The 18,609-nt window shown below is 47.8% G+C and overlaps 1 protein-coding gene across 2 annotated transcripts; it reads right to left on the bottom strand.

The window, feature by feature from the left end:
- Window positions 1-5,953: 5,953 nt before the first annotated feature.
- On the bottom strand, window positions 5,954-7,751 carry CCN1 (cellular communication network factor 1; the record flags this gene model as incomplete). 2 transcript variants are annotated; one of them, XM_080348708.1, is made up of 5 exons in its annotated part: window positions 5,954-6,253; window positions 6,363-6,565; window positions 6,685-7,032; window positions 7,376-7,592; window positions 7,692-7,751. In XM_080348708.1, 5 exons carry the CDS (start codon window positions 7,749-7,751, stop codon window positions 5,954-5,956), a joined length of 1,128 nt encoding a protein of 375 aa, XP_080204834.1. The 2 variants fall into 2 exon arrangements, with proteins under 2 accessions (XP_080204834.1, XP_080204833.1); XM_080348707.1 differs by having other exon boundaries at window positions 7,376-7,751.
- Window positions 7,752-18,609: the final 10,858 nt, after the last annotated feature.

The raw sequence follows: 18,609 nt of genomic DNA, 5'->3' as shown, positions 1-18,609 counted from the left end.
CACCGAGTAAATATACAGCTGTGATGATGTAACTTCAGACCCTATTTGGTCACAAACATTTCATTCTGCTTTCTGAAGTCCCACGCTCTTTTCCTGAAAACACTTAGTCTTCCTCCCTCCAAAGGAAAAAATATCTTGAATTTGTGTTTATGTTGTTGCTATGACATTCATTTAAACTGTATGCAGATGCAAGTTGTGTTAATAAGCGAAAAAAAAAATCAACTGTGTACTTCAGTGAACAAAGTTTACCCTGTGTTTGTATTAAAATGTTGCTATGGTAGTGCATATGGTTTTATTTGGTGGAAATCTGTGGTGAAATAGAAGGAAATCACGTGCGTACAAGACAAACAAGAAATGGCAGCAAAACCAGCTTGAAATGAATAGTGAAACTGAAAGGGAAGTTGCAGATGACATGTAAAAGCAGGAAAAAACAAGGATAGTTGTTTTGCTGCCTGTCTGTGATCTGATAACACAAATGTGTTCCTGCTGTGTCCTGCTGGGTCTCGGTGACCTGTTGGATGGTGACTTAGCTCTAATGATGCTTTTGTTGCGAGAACTTCTTTCCTGCATTGGCTCTGTGCATGGTAACATTGTTTTGGAAGCAAAGCTCCACTAGCTTGGCCTGATTTCAGCACTAACTTTTCCTATTGAAAAGCATTTCCAGGCTATCTTACTGCAGTAGGCTTTTTGGCAGGAAAAATCAATAGAGCGATAAAATATGGAAAGCCCCTAAACCCTTGCCTACCTTTTGGGTAAGGGGAAGGCTTTTAGAACTTACTGGCTCCTGCTAGTGATAAAACACTGGGTAATGTTTTCTTAACTGGCACAATAGCCCTCATATTTATTTAATCCTTTTAAATTAGGCTTCATTTTGCATCAGTTGCATCAGTACTGCTGTTTGTGGGGTGGCAAGACAGATCAAAACAGGTTAAATATAAACTGTCAAAGAAGCAGGGTTAGAAATGAGAGGGGAGAGGGAGTCTTGATTTAGAGAATAACCACACCGGGAGCTGGCTGGTTCCTGCATGATCCCGGCTGGGGAAGAAAGCAAAAGCGTTTTTAAAATCACATTGCTGCTTTCTTCTGTCATCCCAGTTCTGCCTCAGGAAGGAGGAAGAAGTGGCTGTGAAAGCTGCTGTTGCCTTTCCACTCCTTGCTGCCAGGTTTTCTACTGAATTGCATTGTAGCTCCAGAACTTGTCAATTTTGCCAAGGGTGCCAACAGGGAGTAGAGATAAGCCCAAGTGAGGCAAAAATGAAGCTGGTGGATGAGGTATGGATAGTCAGGAAAAAGAGCAGACAGGAGTGGTGTTAAAAGCTTGCCTGACAGGTGCCCATCACTTTCATATCTGAACTCTCAGTGATGTCTCTGTGTTGACCTTTTTTTCCCAACTTTCCCTTTCATCTGTGCTTTGGCATCCATGTAGGTTTTAATGGACTTGTTCCCCTACAGCACAAGTATCTGCTTCTGCAGAGCAAAATGTATTGTCCTGTTTTAAGTTCTCATTAACAGACTTACTGGTTTTACAGCTGTGATGTCCTGATGTCTGATTTTGTCGAATTCATGAACTAATTAGGATCTAACCTGGTTGGTTTGAGATGCCAAGGGAAATCAGCACCTTCAGAGAAGCTGGTGTCTTTGACTCAGCCAGTATACTGGGGTTCTTATGATCTGGTGCTCAACCAGTGTTCTCAGACTATTGCTGGACTACACTGCAAACTTTTAAACTGATATTTGTAATGGAGTCCATTCTTAGTGAAACTGCATTCGTCATGAGCTTAAGCTGTCAGTGTATGTGTCCTAGCTAGATTCCCATCTGAGCACATCTGTGCACCCTACCTTTAAATTTCTTCTGTCTAGTAAATGAAAACCTTACAAAACGTTGTGTAATCTTTTCCTCCTGGGTAGTTGCTACATTCCATCCCGTAAGTACTTGCACTTCAAGACAGATGACGTTGCTTATGTGAATGGTGCCTTTCGGTCTTTCAGATCTTCTCCACTATAAATTGTGTATGTTGAAGTCATAGCTCTCTAGCTTTTCAGGGCAGGGGGGAGTCATAGTATACTGGATACCATCTATTCAGTTTCTTGGTGTTTGATCTTTACATTACCTTATTGTATCATTTTGTTCGGTCATTACCTTATTGTATCGTTTTGTTGGTTGAAGTCTTCTTCTATGGGATTTGTATTTCCTAGACACAAAGTCTCACTGCAGGTCCATGCAGTTCAGTTGTTCATGGGTTGAAAAGTGCTTATAGTTATCTCCAAAGCTATTTATGTGTTATTGCTTTCACTGTGGCACCTCTGCATGTCTGTGTGCTGTTTTATATGTGGCTGTGTCATGTGGAGAAAAAAATGTGAAGATGAAAACAGGGACATGTCTACATGAAAAAATAGGCTTGAGCTGCAGAGCCTTCCCTTGCTGCGTGCTGAGCGCTCTGGGCGCTGCATGGAAATAGTCCCACTGATTAAACAGGAGTAAACCAAAACGTGCACGTGCATTGAAGTGCTTTTCTGCAGGATCAGTGCAGGAGGGCAAGCATCCCCCCAATAGTGGGGAGATGGGCCCAGCTCCCAGAAGGTGCCCGCTGGAGGGTCAGGCAGCCCGGGGGGCTGCTTTGCTGTGGGTTCTGCAGTGATTTGTATATGGAAAATAGACGTACTCATGGTTCAGCTCAGTGAGGGTTAATTAACAGCTTGGCTGTCCCAGTGCCAGTGAGTTGTTGGCTATTCCTCCATCTGCTGCTTGTTCGGGAGAGTGAGCTAGCAGCATCTCAGAGAGGGTGTAATGTAATCGTGGAAGTCTGTTCTCTGTGTACTCCTGCTTTGAAGTTGTTTCCTGTGCTGCAACACCTAGGAAATCAGAACCTTTGTCTTCACTCTGTTGCCTTCATCGGTAGGAACGATTTTATATGTAATCTTGATATTATAGTCATTTCTACCATCACACCCTTGGAAATGAGCACGTTGAATACAAGACCACACATTCCTTCAGCCCCGAAACTGTAGTTCTACAAATGCTCCTTTTGGCGGCAGCACCAGATGCAGTAAATGCCCCACATCACCCCGCTCATCCTGGGGTGACCCCACTGCTCAGTACAGCTGGGAAAGGGGAGGCTACGTGACAAAACTGAGCTTAAAAATAACTGGCGAAAGGATGAGGGGCGGGCAGGAGAGGGGATTTGATATTTTAGGTTTTGACCAAAAAGTAAAATTATAGTTGTGCTCATTAACCTTACCCGTAAGCCCTGCTGATTGCACTTAAAGGAACCTGTGCTCTTATATTTTCATGCCTAGTATTTAGAGGTTTTTGTGCTGGAACAACAAAGAGTATTAAGATTTCAAAGCAGGTGCAAAGATGTTACACAAAAACCAGCAGTGATTCCTTTTACAGTATTGTGAACTGTGGGTTTTAATAGTTTTGCCATGAGACTGTGAAATGCAAAAGGTGAAGAGAGGCCTGTATGGTGATGATCAGTTGGTGTGAGACGCCAGGTCTGGAAGACTTGCAGTTCTTTGTAGTGGGGTTCATTCCCTCTCTTTATAGCAGGATAATTTCATTTAGTATATTTTACTCTTTATGTTTGCATGATCTGCTCCCGCATCCCCTATTCTCCCAACAGTACATTTTTCCAGTGAGCAGATGACAGAACTACCCCTCTACTTTATGGAACACGGAAAGCCCAAAGTGCAGGTTGTAAAATCCAGGGCCTGGCTGGAGCCACGCTTGAGGCAGGAGTTGGACGGGCCACTTTTGTTTGTATATGCTGTACGTGTCACAGGCACGTAGTCTATGTGTAGTCACGCATATATGTAATTTTCAGGGAACTGTTACTTACGTTGGTTTGAAGATGGGTGTCACTCAAGTGTAAGTGACAGCGGGGATGGCGAGGAAGGCACGTGCAGCCGCGGTGTGTCTGTGAGCTGCCTGTTCTGCTCCTCTTCCTCTCTCCATGCAGTAACCCAATGTGTAAACCTGATGATTCTCAGTGAGCAGCTGAGGCAGTGACGTGTTCAGTGCTAGATGTAAGTAGGAGCCAAACAAAAGCGCTTCACTGCGTTTTACACTTTTACTGTCAACAAATATTGTACAGACAAGTTTAGATACAGCTGAGACTGGTGGCCAGGTGGTGAATTCCAAAACAGCTCAAGTTCTGAATGCCTGCAGGGAGAGAACTTGACTGAGCAAAAGAGAGATGTTTGTAATTTCTCAGGCAAAGCATTAGCTGCCAAAGATGAGCTTCCGAGATATTTGGCCATTTATTTTATTGAAATATTTATGTCTAGTAAAAAGTTGACTCTTAACCACTTCTGCATCTGTGTGACACTAGATGACACCCCTTCACAATTTTAAAAACCTCAAAAATCAGACTCTTTTTTTATGAGAAGTAGCTTTCTTACTAATGGCTACAGGGAGGATATTTTGCTGGAGAACTAACGAGTGACAAGGACAAAGAAAGAAAACACACCCTGTTGCAGGTTTCCTTTCACTCTTACCTGCAGTGCAGCTGTGTGCTAAGCAGCATAGTACCGATGTTTAATGCCACTTTCTCACGTGCTCCCCTAGTTCACTTTCTTACAGTGTGCCAGCTATTTATCTTAACAGCTCCCTTGGTTTGCCAAGTGTCATCTGCATCCCATAGGATAAAGTGTAATTACATATTTAAAAAGTGGTGAGGGGAGGTGAGGAAAAGAGTGGCTGCTTTGCCTTTTATGCCATTGGAGAAGTACTTGAAATTCCTCACATTCTTCTCCTGTTAACAGTATGTTTACTTTTCATCGCTGGCTTATTAGGATTAACAAAAGTCATTGCTTCAAGCTCATTTAATTTGAATTTAGTGAAAGCAAACTACCTCCTGCAGACTGTAGGACACATTCTTCTGCCACAGAAATGTATTAATTTGCAAAAAGCAGCCACCAAAAAACATGAGACCTGATGACCACTTCCACCCCAGTGTTCAATATCACAGTGCGTGTGCTGCATTCTAATGAGGTACCTTATGTTACACATTCCAGGACGGTTTGAATAATCTGACAGTCTAATTAACATTTCAGTCTCTCTATCAACCGTTGGCTTTCAATGCCAAGAAGCTTTTCCTGTAGATACTTTCTAGAGCATGGGGTTGCAGACTGCATGCACCGCTTCAAAACATCATTTACCCAAAGAATTAGACCCAGCTTTCTGGTTCATTGCTGCTTTTGTAGTAGAGCTTCATTTTCAGAGAACCTAAGGTTTTCAGAATTCACACTTTTCACCCAATACAGCAAATGCAAGAGCTTTTAAGTCTGTTGCTTATCAGAATGCTCTGCTAAGAGGAATTAGGTAAATATTTCTTTATTAAATGATTAATTCCATAAATAAATTCTTTTAATTCATTGAATATAAAATTAAAATCATTTACAACTTATTCCAGTATTACAGGGGTTGGAAGGGGTAAAAAAAACAAAAAACAAACACAAAAAGCTACACTTTGATAAATAAAATACTCAGCTTTAAAACAACTGATTTCTGTTTGCCATTAAACTACAGTTGGTACATAATAGCTGCCACTGTGAACACCCCACAAGTGCCCACCTCAGGAAGGAATGTAACTTCCAACTTGGTTGGGAAAGGGTGGGAGAGGATGGAGGGACGGGGAGAAAGCAGAGTGTTAAATCGAACAGGATAGAAAAAAGTCTTCATAACGGGAACAAACATTTATCTGATCACTTACAAACAGAAAACAGTATATAATTAGATAAGGTGCTCCAAAAAGAAGCAGTAAAGTTGCTCCAGTATTATGAAGCTTTAAGTATGCTTAAATCTCTGTTGCATTAGTGTCCAGTTGCACAGTGCACTCTCATAACATCTTGATGTTGCCCTCAAATGGGCAAGGCACCATTTCCATCAGAGGTCCTTTCTCCATGGCTGGTTACTTCAAAATTCTGTTTAGCATCCCACCCCCAACACAACTTAGTCCCTAAATTTGTGAATGTCATTGACTAGTCTGTAGTAGGGATACGCTTCACTCGCGTGCGGACAGTTGTAGTTGCAGCGGCAGGACTGGATCATCATGACGCTCTTGGTGAAGGTTTCTCCATCGTCACAGCGGAACCTGATCTTGACAGTCCTGGTCTGCAGGGGCGTACAGCACCTGCCATCCACGCAGGAGCCACAATACTTGGGGCGGTACTTCTTCACACTGGAACATCCAGCATAAGTAAACTTCACTGGGGATGGGGACTTCTTCGTCTTTGTACATTTTTTTCCTTTCTGTAAAGGAGAGGTGATAATATCATTAGCAAGAGATTCTTCTCCAGCCTTTACCCTCTACCCGAAGCAGTTCGCAAAGAAAAGGAGCACCATATGAGTCTGTATTTACCTTTAGGGAGGCATAGCTTGGCTGGCCACATGGCCTCACTTCACATATCCTGGTCTCTTTGATGAGCTTGCAGTCAGGATTGTCGTTGGTGACCCTCGTGGAGATGCCGGTTCCACATGTCTTTGAGCACTGGGACCAGGAGGTTGTTTGCACAATGCATTTGGGATTCTCAAAAGCTTGGCTTTGTGGCTCAGATCCAAACACTGGAAAAGAAAAGGAGGGCTTAGCCTAACTACATCCTATCATTGGGTTTAAGGAGTTGTATAGCCATCTTCCCACCACCTCCTCCCCCTAACTGTCACATAGATTAGCCCATACTCACCAGGTAGCATTTTCAGGCCTCCTTTCACAATGGCGATTAGCTCATTGTTCCTGGTTAGTTCACCTTCGGAATCATCCAGACCAAACTCTTTGCTGAAGAAGCCTTCCAGCTCATCCAGCGCATCCTTGTTTTCATCACAGACCCACTCTTCGCAGCACTGCCCGGGGACTTTGACCAGCCTGGGGCTGGAACAGCCCAGGTTGGGAAGAGAGAGCTCCTGCGGGCAGAGCGGGATGCAGCCCACAGCTCCATCTATGCACGTACACTGGTGTTTACAGTTCGGCTGGAAGCTTTCGCCGTTCTGGTAGATTTTGGAGTTGTACTCACACGGTCTGCCTTCGGACTGTGCTGCAGAAGTTAACAGAGAGGGAAAGGAGGGAGTCAGCGGTGGGAATCGCTGGTTCAAGCACAGGTATTTGCTGGTCTGTTAAATTCAATTTACGGTGGAGCTCCCTACAACCCCCCGGAGACGCGGGGCCAGAACAATAACTTAGTCAGGAATCACTTTTCCTTATGTGCGTTTAGCGGAGCCCAGACATACTGAATCGCATTCCAGACTGCTGAAGTCATGTGCCTTTCTGCCAAGCTACCAACAACAAAGCATAACCATACATGGACTCGAAATTACTAAACTTCGGCACTACGGGGACCGGGGTTTTCTCCCGGGGGAGGCGGAGGACCGGCCGCTTACCTCTGCAGATGCCCTTGAGCGCGGAGGGGCTGGCGCCGAAGTTGCACTCCAGTCCCTTGGTGTGGTCGCAGGGCTGCGTCCGACTGCAGTCCTCGTTCAGCTGCTTGGCGCAGACCTTGCAGCAGCCGCAGCCGTCCGGCACCAGCCCCACGCCCGGGGCGCACTGCGGCACGGCCGCCGGGCACTGGCACACGGCGGGGCAGGGCGAGCCCAGAGCCTGCGGAGCGGAGCGGAGCAGAGCGGCGGCCGGTGAGCGCCGGGAGCGGAGCGGAGCCCCCGGCCGCCCACCCGCCGCGGGCAGAGCCGCGGCACTTACCAGGCGCGCCAGGCAGAGGAGAGCGGCCGCCAGAGCGGAGCGGGTGCCCGCGGAGCCCATGTTCGGTGCGGGGCGGGAGCGGCGAGCGCAGCGGGGCCGGCGCGGTCTGAGGCAGCGGCGGGCGCGACCGCCTTATATGGGGCGCGGGGCCGCCGCGTGCGCCGCGGCGCTGACGTCGCGCGTTCCGGGCCGCGGCCGCATCCAGCGCTCGCGGCATCCCAGGAATGCGGCTGGCGCGCGCGGCCGCCCCGCCCCGCCCCGTCTCCCGGCACCGCGGCCGCTGGCGGAGCCGGAGCCGGAGCCGGAGCTGGAGCTGGAGCTGGAGCTGCCGCGGGGGGTCCCCCCGCCCCGCCGGGACAGCGCGGGGGGCGGGAGGTGCCGGCGTGGGACCGGCTCCTCCCGCGGGGCGCACGCCCGGGGCGCGCCCGAGCGCGCGGAGGCTTTTCCCCGTCACGCGGGGTGCTTTCCCCGCTGTCCCTGCAGACGCAGCGGAACACGAGGATGTTAGAACAAGGAGCTTTCCGCACGGCGCCGTGCCGGGGAGAGCCGTGCCGGGGAGAGCCGTGCCGGGGAGAGCCGTGCCGGGGAGAGCCGTGCCGGAGCTGGCCCGGCCGCCCGCCGCGCCCGCCCACCGGCGCTGCCGGCACCAACGGGGATGCGCATCTGTCCCCCCGCACCGAACTGGGGCCCCGCATTACGGGCTATGTGGTGCTCATGACACTTGCCGCAAACAACGCGGCAGTACCCGGGACTCTGCCGCTGCTGCTGTTCGAGGGAGAAACGAAACGTTTCGGGTGGCCGCGGAGCCCGGCGAGGCCCGGGGTGCACACAGGTGCCCACTTTTCAGGCCAGGAATGAAATCGCAGGAAATGCCGGGCCCTGCAGCAAACACCCCTCTGTCGTCCTGTTTATCACTGGTTTTAGTGCCCTTCGCTCAAGTTGGGGATCCTCGAATAGCATTTCCTTGTTTAAGTTTAAGATTTGGGGTTGAGGAGAAGAGTTAAAGCTTCTGTTGTGGCGTCTTTTCTTTTCATGGCTCTAAGTATTTCCAGATGGGGATTTAGACACCAGACGTAACAGTATTTCCATATTTGGTATAGCAGTAGCCTGCATTTTTCACATTTTTCTGCTCTGTTATCCAACCACAAAGCATTCTTGACAGCTTCAGATGTTGTTAAATATAGCCTTAACTTCTGTTCCCAGGGCAGGAAATTCTTTGGAATTCCTGTTTTTCACGCAATCTGTCTATCATGATTTAGGAGAATTGTGCTGGAGAAGCCAACTGGCGTTATCCTGCAGTTTGCTCCTTTATTGAAAAAAGCCCAGCAGTTGAGTCTGCTACCCAACGGCGTTACAATAAGTCCCCATTCCAGGGATTTTTCTTTGCAAATGAGATTATTGTTCCTAACACAAGTTTGGGGTTTTTTTCGGTCGCCTTCAAGGCTGGAAGGTGGAGAAGCAGATTCAGAGGAGATGCGAAACTTTGCAAAAAACCCTCCAAAGCTCATGAAAAGCAGAGAGGGGAGGGGGCGAGGGAGACAGTAGAGAGGGAGGGGATGCGAAGAGGAGGGGGATGTGATTAACCTGTCTGCGTAGCATTTCCATACAGTAAGTGTCTGTGCGCTGCTCGTAAAGGATGGGCTTTTAGGGAGGGGACGCGGCAGCAGCCCAGCTGCTCGGAGGAGCGAAGCCCAGACGTCTCGTCGCCTGCCCGGTGTCACAGCCGAAAGGGTTACTACAGAAAGGACCGTTTCACGGGTATTGAGTGAGGACTGTGCACATGGCTGCGGTAAGTGCTGCTCCCGGCGCTGCTCCCTCTGCGCAGGGGCCGAGGGTCGCATCTGCGTGTGCGCGCCTGTGTGTGCGCGTTGTTTTGTGTTGTGTTTTAATAGCAGTAGGAATAATAAGGCAGCCTTGTTGGACCTTGCCGGGGCCGCAGAAAAGGGGGTTTGTTGTTGTCTTGAAAGCTCTGCTCCTGGCCGCGGCTGGGGCCGGCGGAGTGCGGCGGGGGGACGCGGCTGCGGGGCGGGCGGCACCGAAGGGGCGCACACAGAGGGGCCCTGTCTGTCCTGGGCCGGGCCGGGCCGGGTGGCAGCGGCAGCCTGGAGCCTCGCGGCGGACTTCCCAAAAACATGCAGCGGTTTGCTTCACCCCTCCAGCGTGCACCTTCTCTGAGCGGCTCCCGCCCCGGGGCCTGAGCGGGGCTGATGTGGCCGCACATCCTTGTCCACCGTCCCGCAAAGACCCGCGCGGCTCCGCGCAGCACGGGAGGAGCGGCACTGGCAGCCCTGGACGGGACGGTGCGGGACGGGACAGGACGGGACGGTGCGGCCGCTCCCTGCAGGGCGATGCCGTGACCCCGGGGACAGAGGCGGAGGCGGTGCGGTGGGCATCCCCGCCGGAGGGGACATCGGTGGTGCTCCCGGCCCGGGCACCGGCCCCGTCCTCCTGCTCCTCCAGGGATGTCCCCGCGGCGGCGGCTGTGCGGGGCAGAAGGGCCTGTGTCCCAACACTGCTCCCTCCTGCCAGTGGTGGCCAGGCCCATGCCCAGGCTAGGCCTGATGGAGGATCCCCATTATCGGGGTTTTTTTTTGTTGTTGTCGTTTTTTATTCTCTCCCGCCCACAATTTATTGTCTCTGGTTTTTTATTCAAATAAATCAGATTGATGTTTTGCTTTGTGGTGGTTTTGTGGTTCAAGAAAGGCGATGGAGTGAAAGCTGCAGGCCCTCTTTGCCCAGAATTTGCTCTTCAGAAGGCAGCAGTGGTTTTCTTCATCACTTGTATACCCTGAAATTTGACCAGAGGGGACAGTAGCTGAAAGGGAAATTTAGTCTTTAGTTACATGCAGCTATCTTCTGAGACTGCCAGCATATACCATTTAGTGCCATTTCTGACGACTGGAGGTATTTTATGTGGCCATTAAGAACTGGACAGAGACCACTAGCAAATGTAAATGGTTGCCAATAATGGTAGTAACAACTTTCCATCCCTACTGATTTGGCTGAGCCCCAGCTGATGACGAGGAGGAGCGAGGCTTGGTCCTGTTTCCAGACTCCAAGCTAGCTGGTATGCCAGGCTTCCCTTGGCTTTGTAGCTGTATGGTTTTTTCTATGGTATTTTGGTTTTAAAACTCTAACGATGTTTTTTAGATGGAGAGTCTGACTGGTACTTTTTTTCCCAGGGTGACTCTATACACAGCAGCATTGTGTTTAGGTGGAACAGCTTTGTGATTCAACACATACTGATAAATGAAGATTTTTTAAAATTTATAAAAATTTTGAAAAAGGAGAAGCTAGAACACCAATGCATGGTTAAAACTGGTCAGTTCTGCTTTTCAGGGATTTATGCAAACACTTGTTTATTGAATTACATCTAATTTAAGGACACGCACCAAGCGTTTTGCTTTGATCTATGACTTTCACAACATTCAGCAAATGCCACAGGAAAAGTCAGTGAATAGCGCCTTTTCTCACTTGGTTTTGTGTCTTACCACACATTCACACAACTTTGATGAGAAACTGTAACCGAACCTACGTTTGCTCAAAACAAGGTCACTCCAAAAGCTTTGAAGCACCTTTTAACAAACCTGTCCTGAATTTCAAGTAGTTGACAACCCTTGAGATGGGTTGAGTTTCTCTGGAGTTCAGGCTAGACTGTGACCCTTTCATAGGCTTTCCCTGCACACGTTTCACTGTCGCAAACCATGACCCCGTGTTTACCTTCCAGGCTGTGTCTACATCTCCTGTATGTACATCAGGAAACAGGAAAAAGTTTGGAATATCTTCCATTTTGAGATTTAGTGTAGCATACTGTTCCAGACCTTTGTTGTCTAAGTGAACTGGGTAATTAATACTCCCTGCTTCACGTCATGAAGAGTATTTTACGGTCCCATCACTTCTTGTGTCTTAGGCAATTGCTATTTGTCAGGTAAAGTCTGCTGGGAGCTTGGTTAATGCAAAGCAGGAATTTGAAACAGTTGGTTTATGCAGCAGGTATTACAGATTTATGGCCTATACATACAGGCCTGTGTCTCTCCAGGGAAAGGACTTTCCGGAGAAACAAACCACAAAAGAAAAATAACTGAATGGTTTGTCATCCCTTTGCCCAGTGTCAGTTTTCTGTGGCCGTGCATGGGGAGAGCTGAGCAGCGTACAACGCTGTAGGACGGAGGCTCCTCCGGGTGCCGGTGCTCCCACTGACAGTAAGTATCCAGCATTGAACCAGAGCACACCAGAGGTTTACAACCTGTGGATTCTGGGGAAAAATCTTACTAAACCCAGCATCCAGCCCTTTTTTGAAGTGTGTTTAGTTTCCTCTTTCTCATACTCTTTTTCCTCTGCCCATCCTTTGCTGTGCGTTTCTTCCGTCTCTCCTCATCTTTCTTCTCCATTTCCATGTTCAGTCTTTTTCCCCATGGCCTTTCCTCCTCTCATGTTTACCCACCTTGGGCTGGGCCTCTCCCGCAGCCCCTGCCAGGCCGCCAGTTCCTGCCGCACTAAATCAGTGCTCCCGGAGTCAATGGCTCCTCTCAGTCACTCGCAGGAGGTGCAAATCCAGTGGGGCACATTAAGCATAGCAACACGCAGGCGGATCAGCCAGGTAGCCAGAAGGCTTCAGCAACTAAAATTCAAGTGTGTTCAGCTTGGTGTTTGTTTGTTTTTTTTCTTTGATTTGCTCAGAGTTTATGCTGAATTCTTTGAGTATGGCATTTCCTATTTGTTTTCTTCCTCTTCCCTACTACCCTCCTTTTAGCTGTGCTCATGCCCAACAGTTTTTATATAGTCTGTGCCTTGCCTGTGATTTCTAGTATTTGGGGGGGGAGGTGCTCTGCAGTATCTGTGCATCAAGAGGCACTTTGCTTTGTAGGTGCGTTGCATTTTCCTCTGGCTGCTGTCAAGGTGTTGCAGAGGTTCCTGTTGTGTGACTTGTGAGCCTCCTAAATCTTCAGGGAAACAGCAGGAAAATTTGCAGTAGTATTCAGTTATGCTCATTGCTGCTGCTGCAGTGTGTGCCCTGCACTGCTATACAAATATACCTTACACAGGTGTAAGGGACGTAGCAGCATACCAGAAGCAAGAAGCACCCCTGCTGAGGGTTGGTGTGTTCCTGTTGAACCACTGATTGGGAGTAGCTACTGCAGAGCTTGCTCACCCCACGCTGGATGCAGAAATGGAAAGCAATGACAGCCAGCTCCTGCCTGCCTCCTCCTGCCCAGTCAGAGACCCAAAATACCTTTGTCACTGTCATTAAAGGATCTGGCGTTAACTTCATTATAGTACCAGCCACTACCATTTCCTCGGTGAGACAGGTGGATTATGTGATATGCATTCACCTACTTTCATCCGTGTGTACTTCCACACTACGCTACATTCAGAAGACGCGGTTTCTATCAGACACATCCCTATAGCTGAAGTTTACAATGAAAAGATTGTTATAGGCTTTGGTTCTGCACACCACACACACATGAAAAATCAGGTAGTCCTAGCTAGCACCCGGCTGCACACGGATTTCTTAGTCACCTCTATTGTTTTCATCCCATGCAGTGGTGTAGTTTGCAAATGACAGCAAAACAGCCTGAAATCTCTTCATATATTCTAGAAAAACAAAAAAACCACGCATCTATGTCTCCTGAGTTTTGTCAAGGAGGCTCAGGTGTTAGAAGCACACAGATTCTTTCCCAGCACCAGCTAAGATGAAGGTCTCAGACAGGCATCCCATCCCAGAATGTTAATCATCCCAAATGACCTCACTAGAAACTCCTTCTTGACTTTAAACTTTGGTCCTCAGGGTGCAACACTTCTCATTGGAGCAAGGTGTGCAAGCTGACAGCTGTTTAGATGCAATGAGCAAGCTCAAAATAAAATTGCTCATGATCGCAAGGAGTTACTGGAGGCAGCTGAACCTGACTGCAATCAGCTGGGTTGTGCCTGAGAAACCCTTGATCAGAGCACAGTTCCAGGCTGGGCTCTGTAGTGCTTTTCGGCTGCTGTCTGCCTCAGCCTGCAGCTTCACTGCCCCTTGGAGAGAGCTGCCTCCCGCTTCTACCTGTGTTGCGGAACTGCGTGCCTCGGAATATGCTCTCTTTGGTATGTTCAAGTTTAATTGTTTGTGTTCTTTCTCTACATTTGAAATACATGGTGGATGCTTCTTTCCCCAAAGCTGTTTTGTTTCATTACAGTTAATAATCATGGCTATGTTTCCTTAAGGTTAGTCTGTGTCAAAGCCAGGGGAACCCTCTGCCTTCTTTCCAATGCTTTTGCTCCCTCCCTGCTGTTTGTGACCTGATGGAACAGTCTCTTGTTGCTGGTACATGGACATGTCAAAGACTTGCTCAGCCTTTGGCTTTAAGAACACATTTTTATAGCTATTTTATCAGAAAAAAATTAAAGAGTATTAGTTAATATTTTTTTCCCCTTTTCATGTAAACAGAAGGGGAGGCCTGATCTGGCAGGATGCTGAACGTGCTTTGCCACACAGTGATTCTGTCGCTTCCTAGGCGAGGTGCTGGAAATGTCACAGGATTAATTTCAGAATCCCCTGAGGTGCCTGTTGGCTTTGTCCGGAATCATTACTCATTCTCTGCTACATACACAAGCTTATTAAAACACAGTGAGACCTGAGTTGTGTTTGCTGTGTTACTGTTTATTTCCATTCTGTTCCATCTGGGCTCTTACCCTTTGCATACCAATATGTTATGTGAGCACCTTGCAGTGGCAGCTAGCCTGTGTTCTTCCCTCATGCACGCTGACATGAAGTAAGCGATGCAAGGATGCCAGCCACAGTCTCCTCCAGGGCTACTCTGCTGCTGGAGATGAGTTACTTGTGCTGTTCTTTGGCTTGTGCCTCTACCTCCTAGTCTGTGATAGTGTAGTGAAAAAATCAACAGCAGACGAATAAGTAGACACGATGTCATCCTTGCAGATAGGGAGGACTTGCAGGCAGCCAACAGATCATGTTTGTGGAGATGAAGTTATGATCCAAGAATGCGCAAATAGCTTCTCATCCCAGTCTTATGTGCCTGTGATTAGGAAGAAGTGCTAAGCCATCTCTAGACTTGATTAGCATCCGAATCTGAAAGGTGTCTTGTGCTGTGGAGCTGGCTAGGGTGACTTTTCTAGGGGAGTGAATAAAAAAGCTGTGTGAGTAGAATCTCTTCCTCACCTTATTTCTGCTGGGGGCTAAAATAAAACTGGAAGGAGCTGGCTGGCGAGAGCTGGTGGGCTGCTCTGTGAAAGGGTCCTGGCACGGGCTTCAGCCAGGACTGAGGAGCCCATGGCATGTGCAGCCCTGCTGGGAGAAGGACATCTCCGAGCCAGGCAGCCCCTCTGCTGCCACTCTTTGCCCAGGGTCTGGTGGCCTCAGGAGGTGAAGGGTTGCCAGGGGCTATCAGCAAACCACTTTGGTACAGAGCCTTTTTGAGCATTGTATTAATATATATCTTCCTCTTGTTGTACAGAAATTGTGACTCCTAATGTCAGTGCTGAGATGAAAGCAGCAGCTCTTTTTGCATGGAGCAAGCTTTAAAAGCTAGCTGTCATGTTAATCGTAAGAGAAAACTAGTGCTGGATGGCAGCTGTTTACTTTCAGAGAAGTTGGTGTTCGTGTTGTTATTCTTTTTACTCTTTGCACTTGTCTGTATCATTTTGTACACAGCAAAATGAAGTATCTGTCACTGTCTTCTCTTACTGCCTAACCTGGGGCTTGCTTCTCAACCTCCCCATGACCTCAACTTTAAGACTTACAGGTTAATTTGGGATCAGAGCACAAAAATGAGAGATAGGGTGGGTCTTTCAGGTGAGCTATGTGTGATAAGCTGATAATGAATTTAATCAGTTGTGAGAGGAGAATCTCTGGTTTCAAAGAGTGGGTTTTTCAGGAGGTACCCATATAATGCTTAACAGTGCCGTGTCAAAATAAAAATCATTGATTAAATGTGCCCCTTACTTCTGCTGCTAATAACGCTTCTAGATTATACAGGCTGAAAACAGTAAATATTTAAGGTACAGGTTTACTTTTCCTGGTTTATAGAGAGCTCGGTGAGGCTGACAGAGCAGCGAGACAGATGTGTTTATAGCCAGCTCCCTGGCGGGTACAATGCTGCAGTGTTTGGCCTGCAAGCACCGTGGGGGCATGCTTAAAAAAATAAGCGTTCCATTTACATCGAGGGAAAAAAAATCCTGGGAATGTTTCTATTAATAATAGCTGGTGTAAAACCCCAAATTCTACATTTTGGGCCTTATATATTTCAAAAATGGAGAACTAGCTGGTGGTTGGTTGAGGATGGGTAAGAAGTGTATCCTCGTTTGTTTAGCCAGTGAAAGCGATGCTCAAGACAGCAGTTCTTCTTGCAGGAGAGGAGAGTTGTTGCTGAAATGCCCCTGATGAAGGTCAGGTGTGAAATAAAGGGTTCAGGGGTGAGCAGCAAACCCTGTGCATGGGGATGCCCGGGTGGATGGGTGCAGAGGCCAGGGCATGGTGCCAGTGATTGTCCACGGGCTAGGAGCTGGGGTGCAGGACCACAGCTGAGAGCCTGGACACTGTCAGTGGGCACATTCCTGAAAGGTGAGAGGGATCGGATGCTGTGGGGAAAGCAAAATGTGCAGAGCTCTCACCACATGGTAAGATGCACACATTTCCCACACCGGCAAGATGCTGATGGTGATTGTGGGGAAATCCACTTCCACATTCAGGGGGAATTTTTACACATTAGGCCTTACCTGAGCACTAGCTTCTGATCTTGATTTATGCTGATGTCACATCTGATCTGGTCAAAATTAATGGCATTAATTAATTAGCACACATTAATTAACTGAAACAACTGACATTGGAGTTTCTGGAGAGCTCCCAAGGAATGAGTGGCTACATCTGCCTCTCTCTGATTTCCTCAGAATTTATCCTTGGCTGAGAAGCTGAGTTTATTTTGATAATCTGATTAAACAGCTGGCAGCTCTTTAACTCTTGAATAAAAAATATTAACTTTTAAAAAGCGATTCTTGCACTGACTAACTGCTCAGGAAAGTTTTCTGTAGAAAAAAAGTATAGTTAGGAAGAAGTTGTCTGTGTTAGGGCTGGTTGAGCACTCTGTTATTCAATACAGCCATAAGTATATAAAACGTAATGGTCTTCCCAGCGTGTGAATAAAGCTAGGAGTCCTGTTGAGGTTGTTTTGCTTTCCCACCAGCTTTACCTGCAGAAGGACACCTTTCCTCAGCTGCAGGTGACCTGCCACCCTGGTGACACAAGGGAATAGGGTCATCCCATTGGTACCTGCTCAGCACAGGAGAGCATAGTCTTGGTAGAAGCATCTCAGCACATGTCCTTTCAGGACCCTCCCAGCACGGGGACACTGGGCTGCCTTTGCCCCCGAGCCCTGGATGCAGCTGCCTGCCTGCAAACTCCTCCTCTGACAGGATCTACTTTGGCCTTGTTCCTCGTGCTCTCTGAAGTTAACTGGTTTCCATCTAGAGAAGGACACATTAGGGACTACAAAGGCAAAATGAAGGATTGTCTTAGTTGAGTTGTGCATATCTGTGTGAAGGGAGGTGTTTTCTTGGCATAACCTTCTCCTGAAACTGCCTGGCCATAGACTACCCTATTGCAGCTGGGAGCATCACCAAACAAGTACTCTGAGAGGAGGAGGATCCTATAGTGAGGGACCATCGCACATCCAGGAGAAGTGGCAGAATAACGTCTCCTTCTTTGCAAGCTGAATTATAGGCCATGTTTCAATGGGGCTCACTCACATCTCTTTGCTGTGCATTAGTTGTGAGCACTGATTCAAACAAACCCAGACTGGCATGCATTGATGGCAGCACCGACGCTGGCCTGAGGCACCCTGCTTCACCATGGCTGCTACCGGCACCCCGTTCTCTGGCATTTATGACCTTCTTGCTGTTAGAGCAGCACAGGGATCTGCAGTAAAACAAAGACTCCAGCCTGGGTCTCCCAGGGGCAGCAAACCAGCACATTAACCCACTGTGCGACCTGGCAAGGACTTGTGACTCCATCTGGGTTTTATGGCAGGATACCCTTGCCCGAGCAGCATGAGTTTAGGAGGCTCCACAGTTGATGCACAGTCAGCTTCTGAAGGGCAGCTGGCATGATGACAGTGGACTTAAAAAATAAATGAATTGTCGGCTGCAGTCTGAATGTCACCATCATTTTAATGGTAATGGACTTTTTCCTCAGCCAGCCTCCTGTCTGAATGGGGAGCACAGAAACATCCCAATATTTATGGGATTTTAACTAGATTAGTTACAAACCTATAAAGCAAAGAAAGAGACAGTTCATCCAGTATTGGGGAGGGGAGTGTTAAAAATGCCACCTCAGATAAAATATTATGGAGGTTGAGTAACTGTAAATAAGAACCTTGTCTATGAAATAACTTCTTATGTGAGCTTGGGATGAGGGCCAAGAGAACGTCTAGGGCTTAGGGAAATTTATTAGCCCAGATCAACAGGATTTCTGGGACTCAGGAGATGGGGTGGCAAAGAATTTGCCTGTTGGAGTCTGTACTTACTCCATTCATGCCTGCAGCAGAGGTTTCACTTACAAAATTTTCAAGATGGTTCATTTGCATTATTTGAATTTTCTTGGTCCTCATTAGCAGCTGCAGCTTTGTCCTGGGACTTGGGAAAGCTCTGGGTTTCTGTAGCCTGCCACTGTGGTTTTGGAGAAGTCATTCATCTCCCTGTGCTCCAATGCCCCTCTGCAGAGAGGAGATAAACATTATTTGCTGACCACTAGGGATGTCAGGAGGGTGTGCTGAGGATGAGGTGGCGTTCAGATACCTGACGTGTGAGTGAGAATACTATAAGTGCTTCCTCATGAGTGCCAGGAGTACATGTGGAGCAGCTACAATGCGTTTTCTCTGTTTTATTTTTATTTTATTTATCTATTTTTTTAACCCATTGTTAG

This window comes from Nesoenas mayeri, assembly GCF_963082525.1.
Source record: "Nesoenas mayeri genome assembly, chromosome: 8".
Lineage (NCBI taxonomy): Eukaryota > Metazoa > Chordata > Aves > Columbiformes > Columbidae > Nesoenas > Nesoenas mayeri.
The sequence above is the reverse complement of the archived record's forward strand: the minus strand, read 5'-3'. Positions and strand labels throughout refer to the sequence as shown.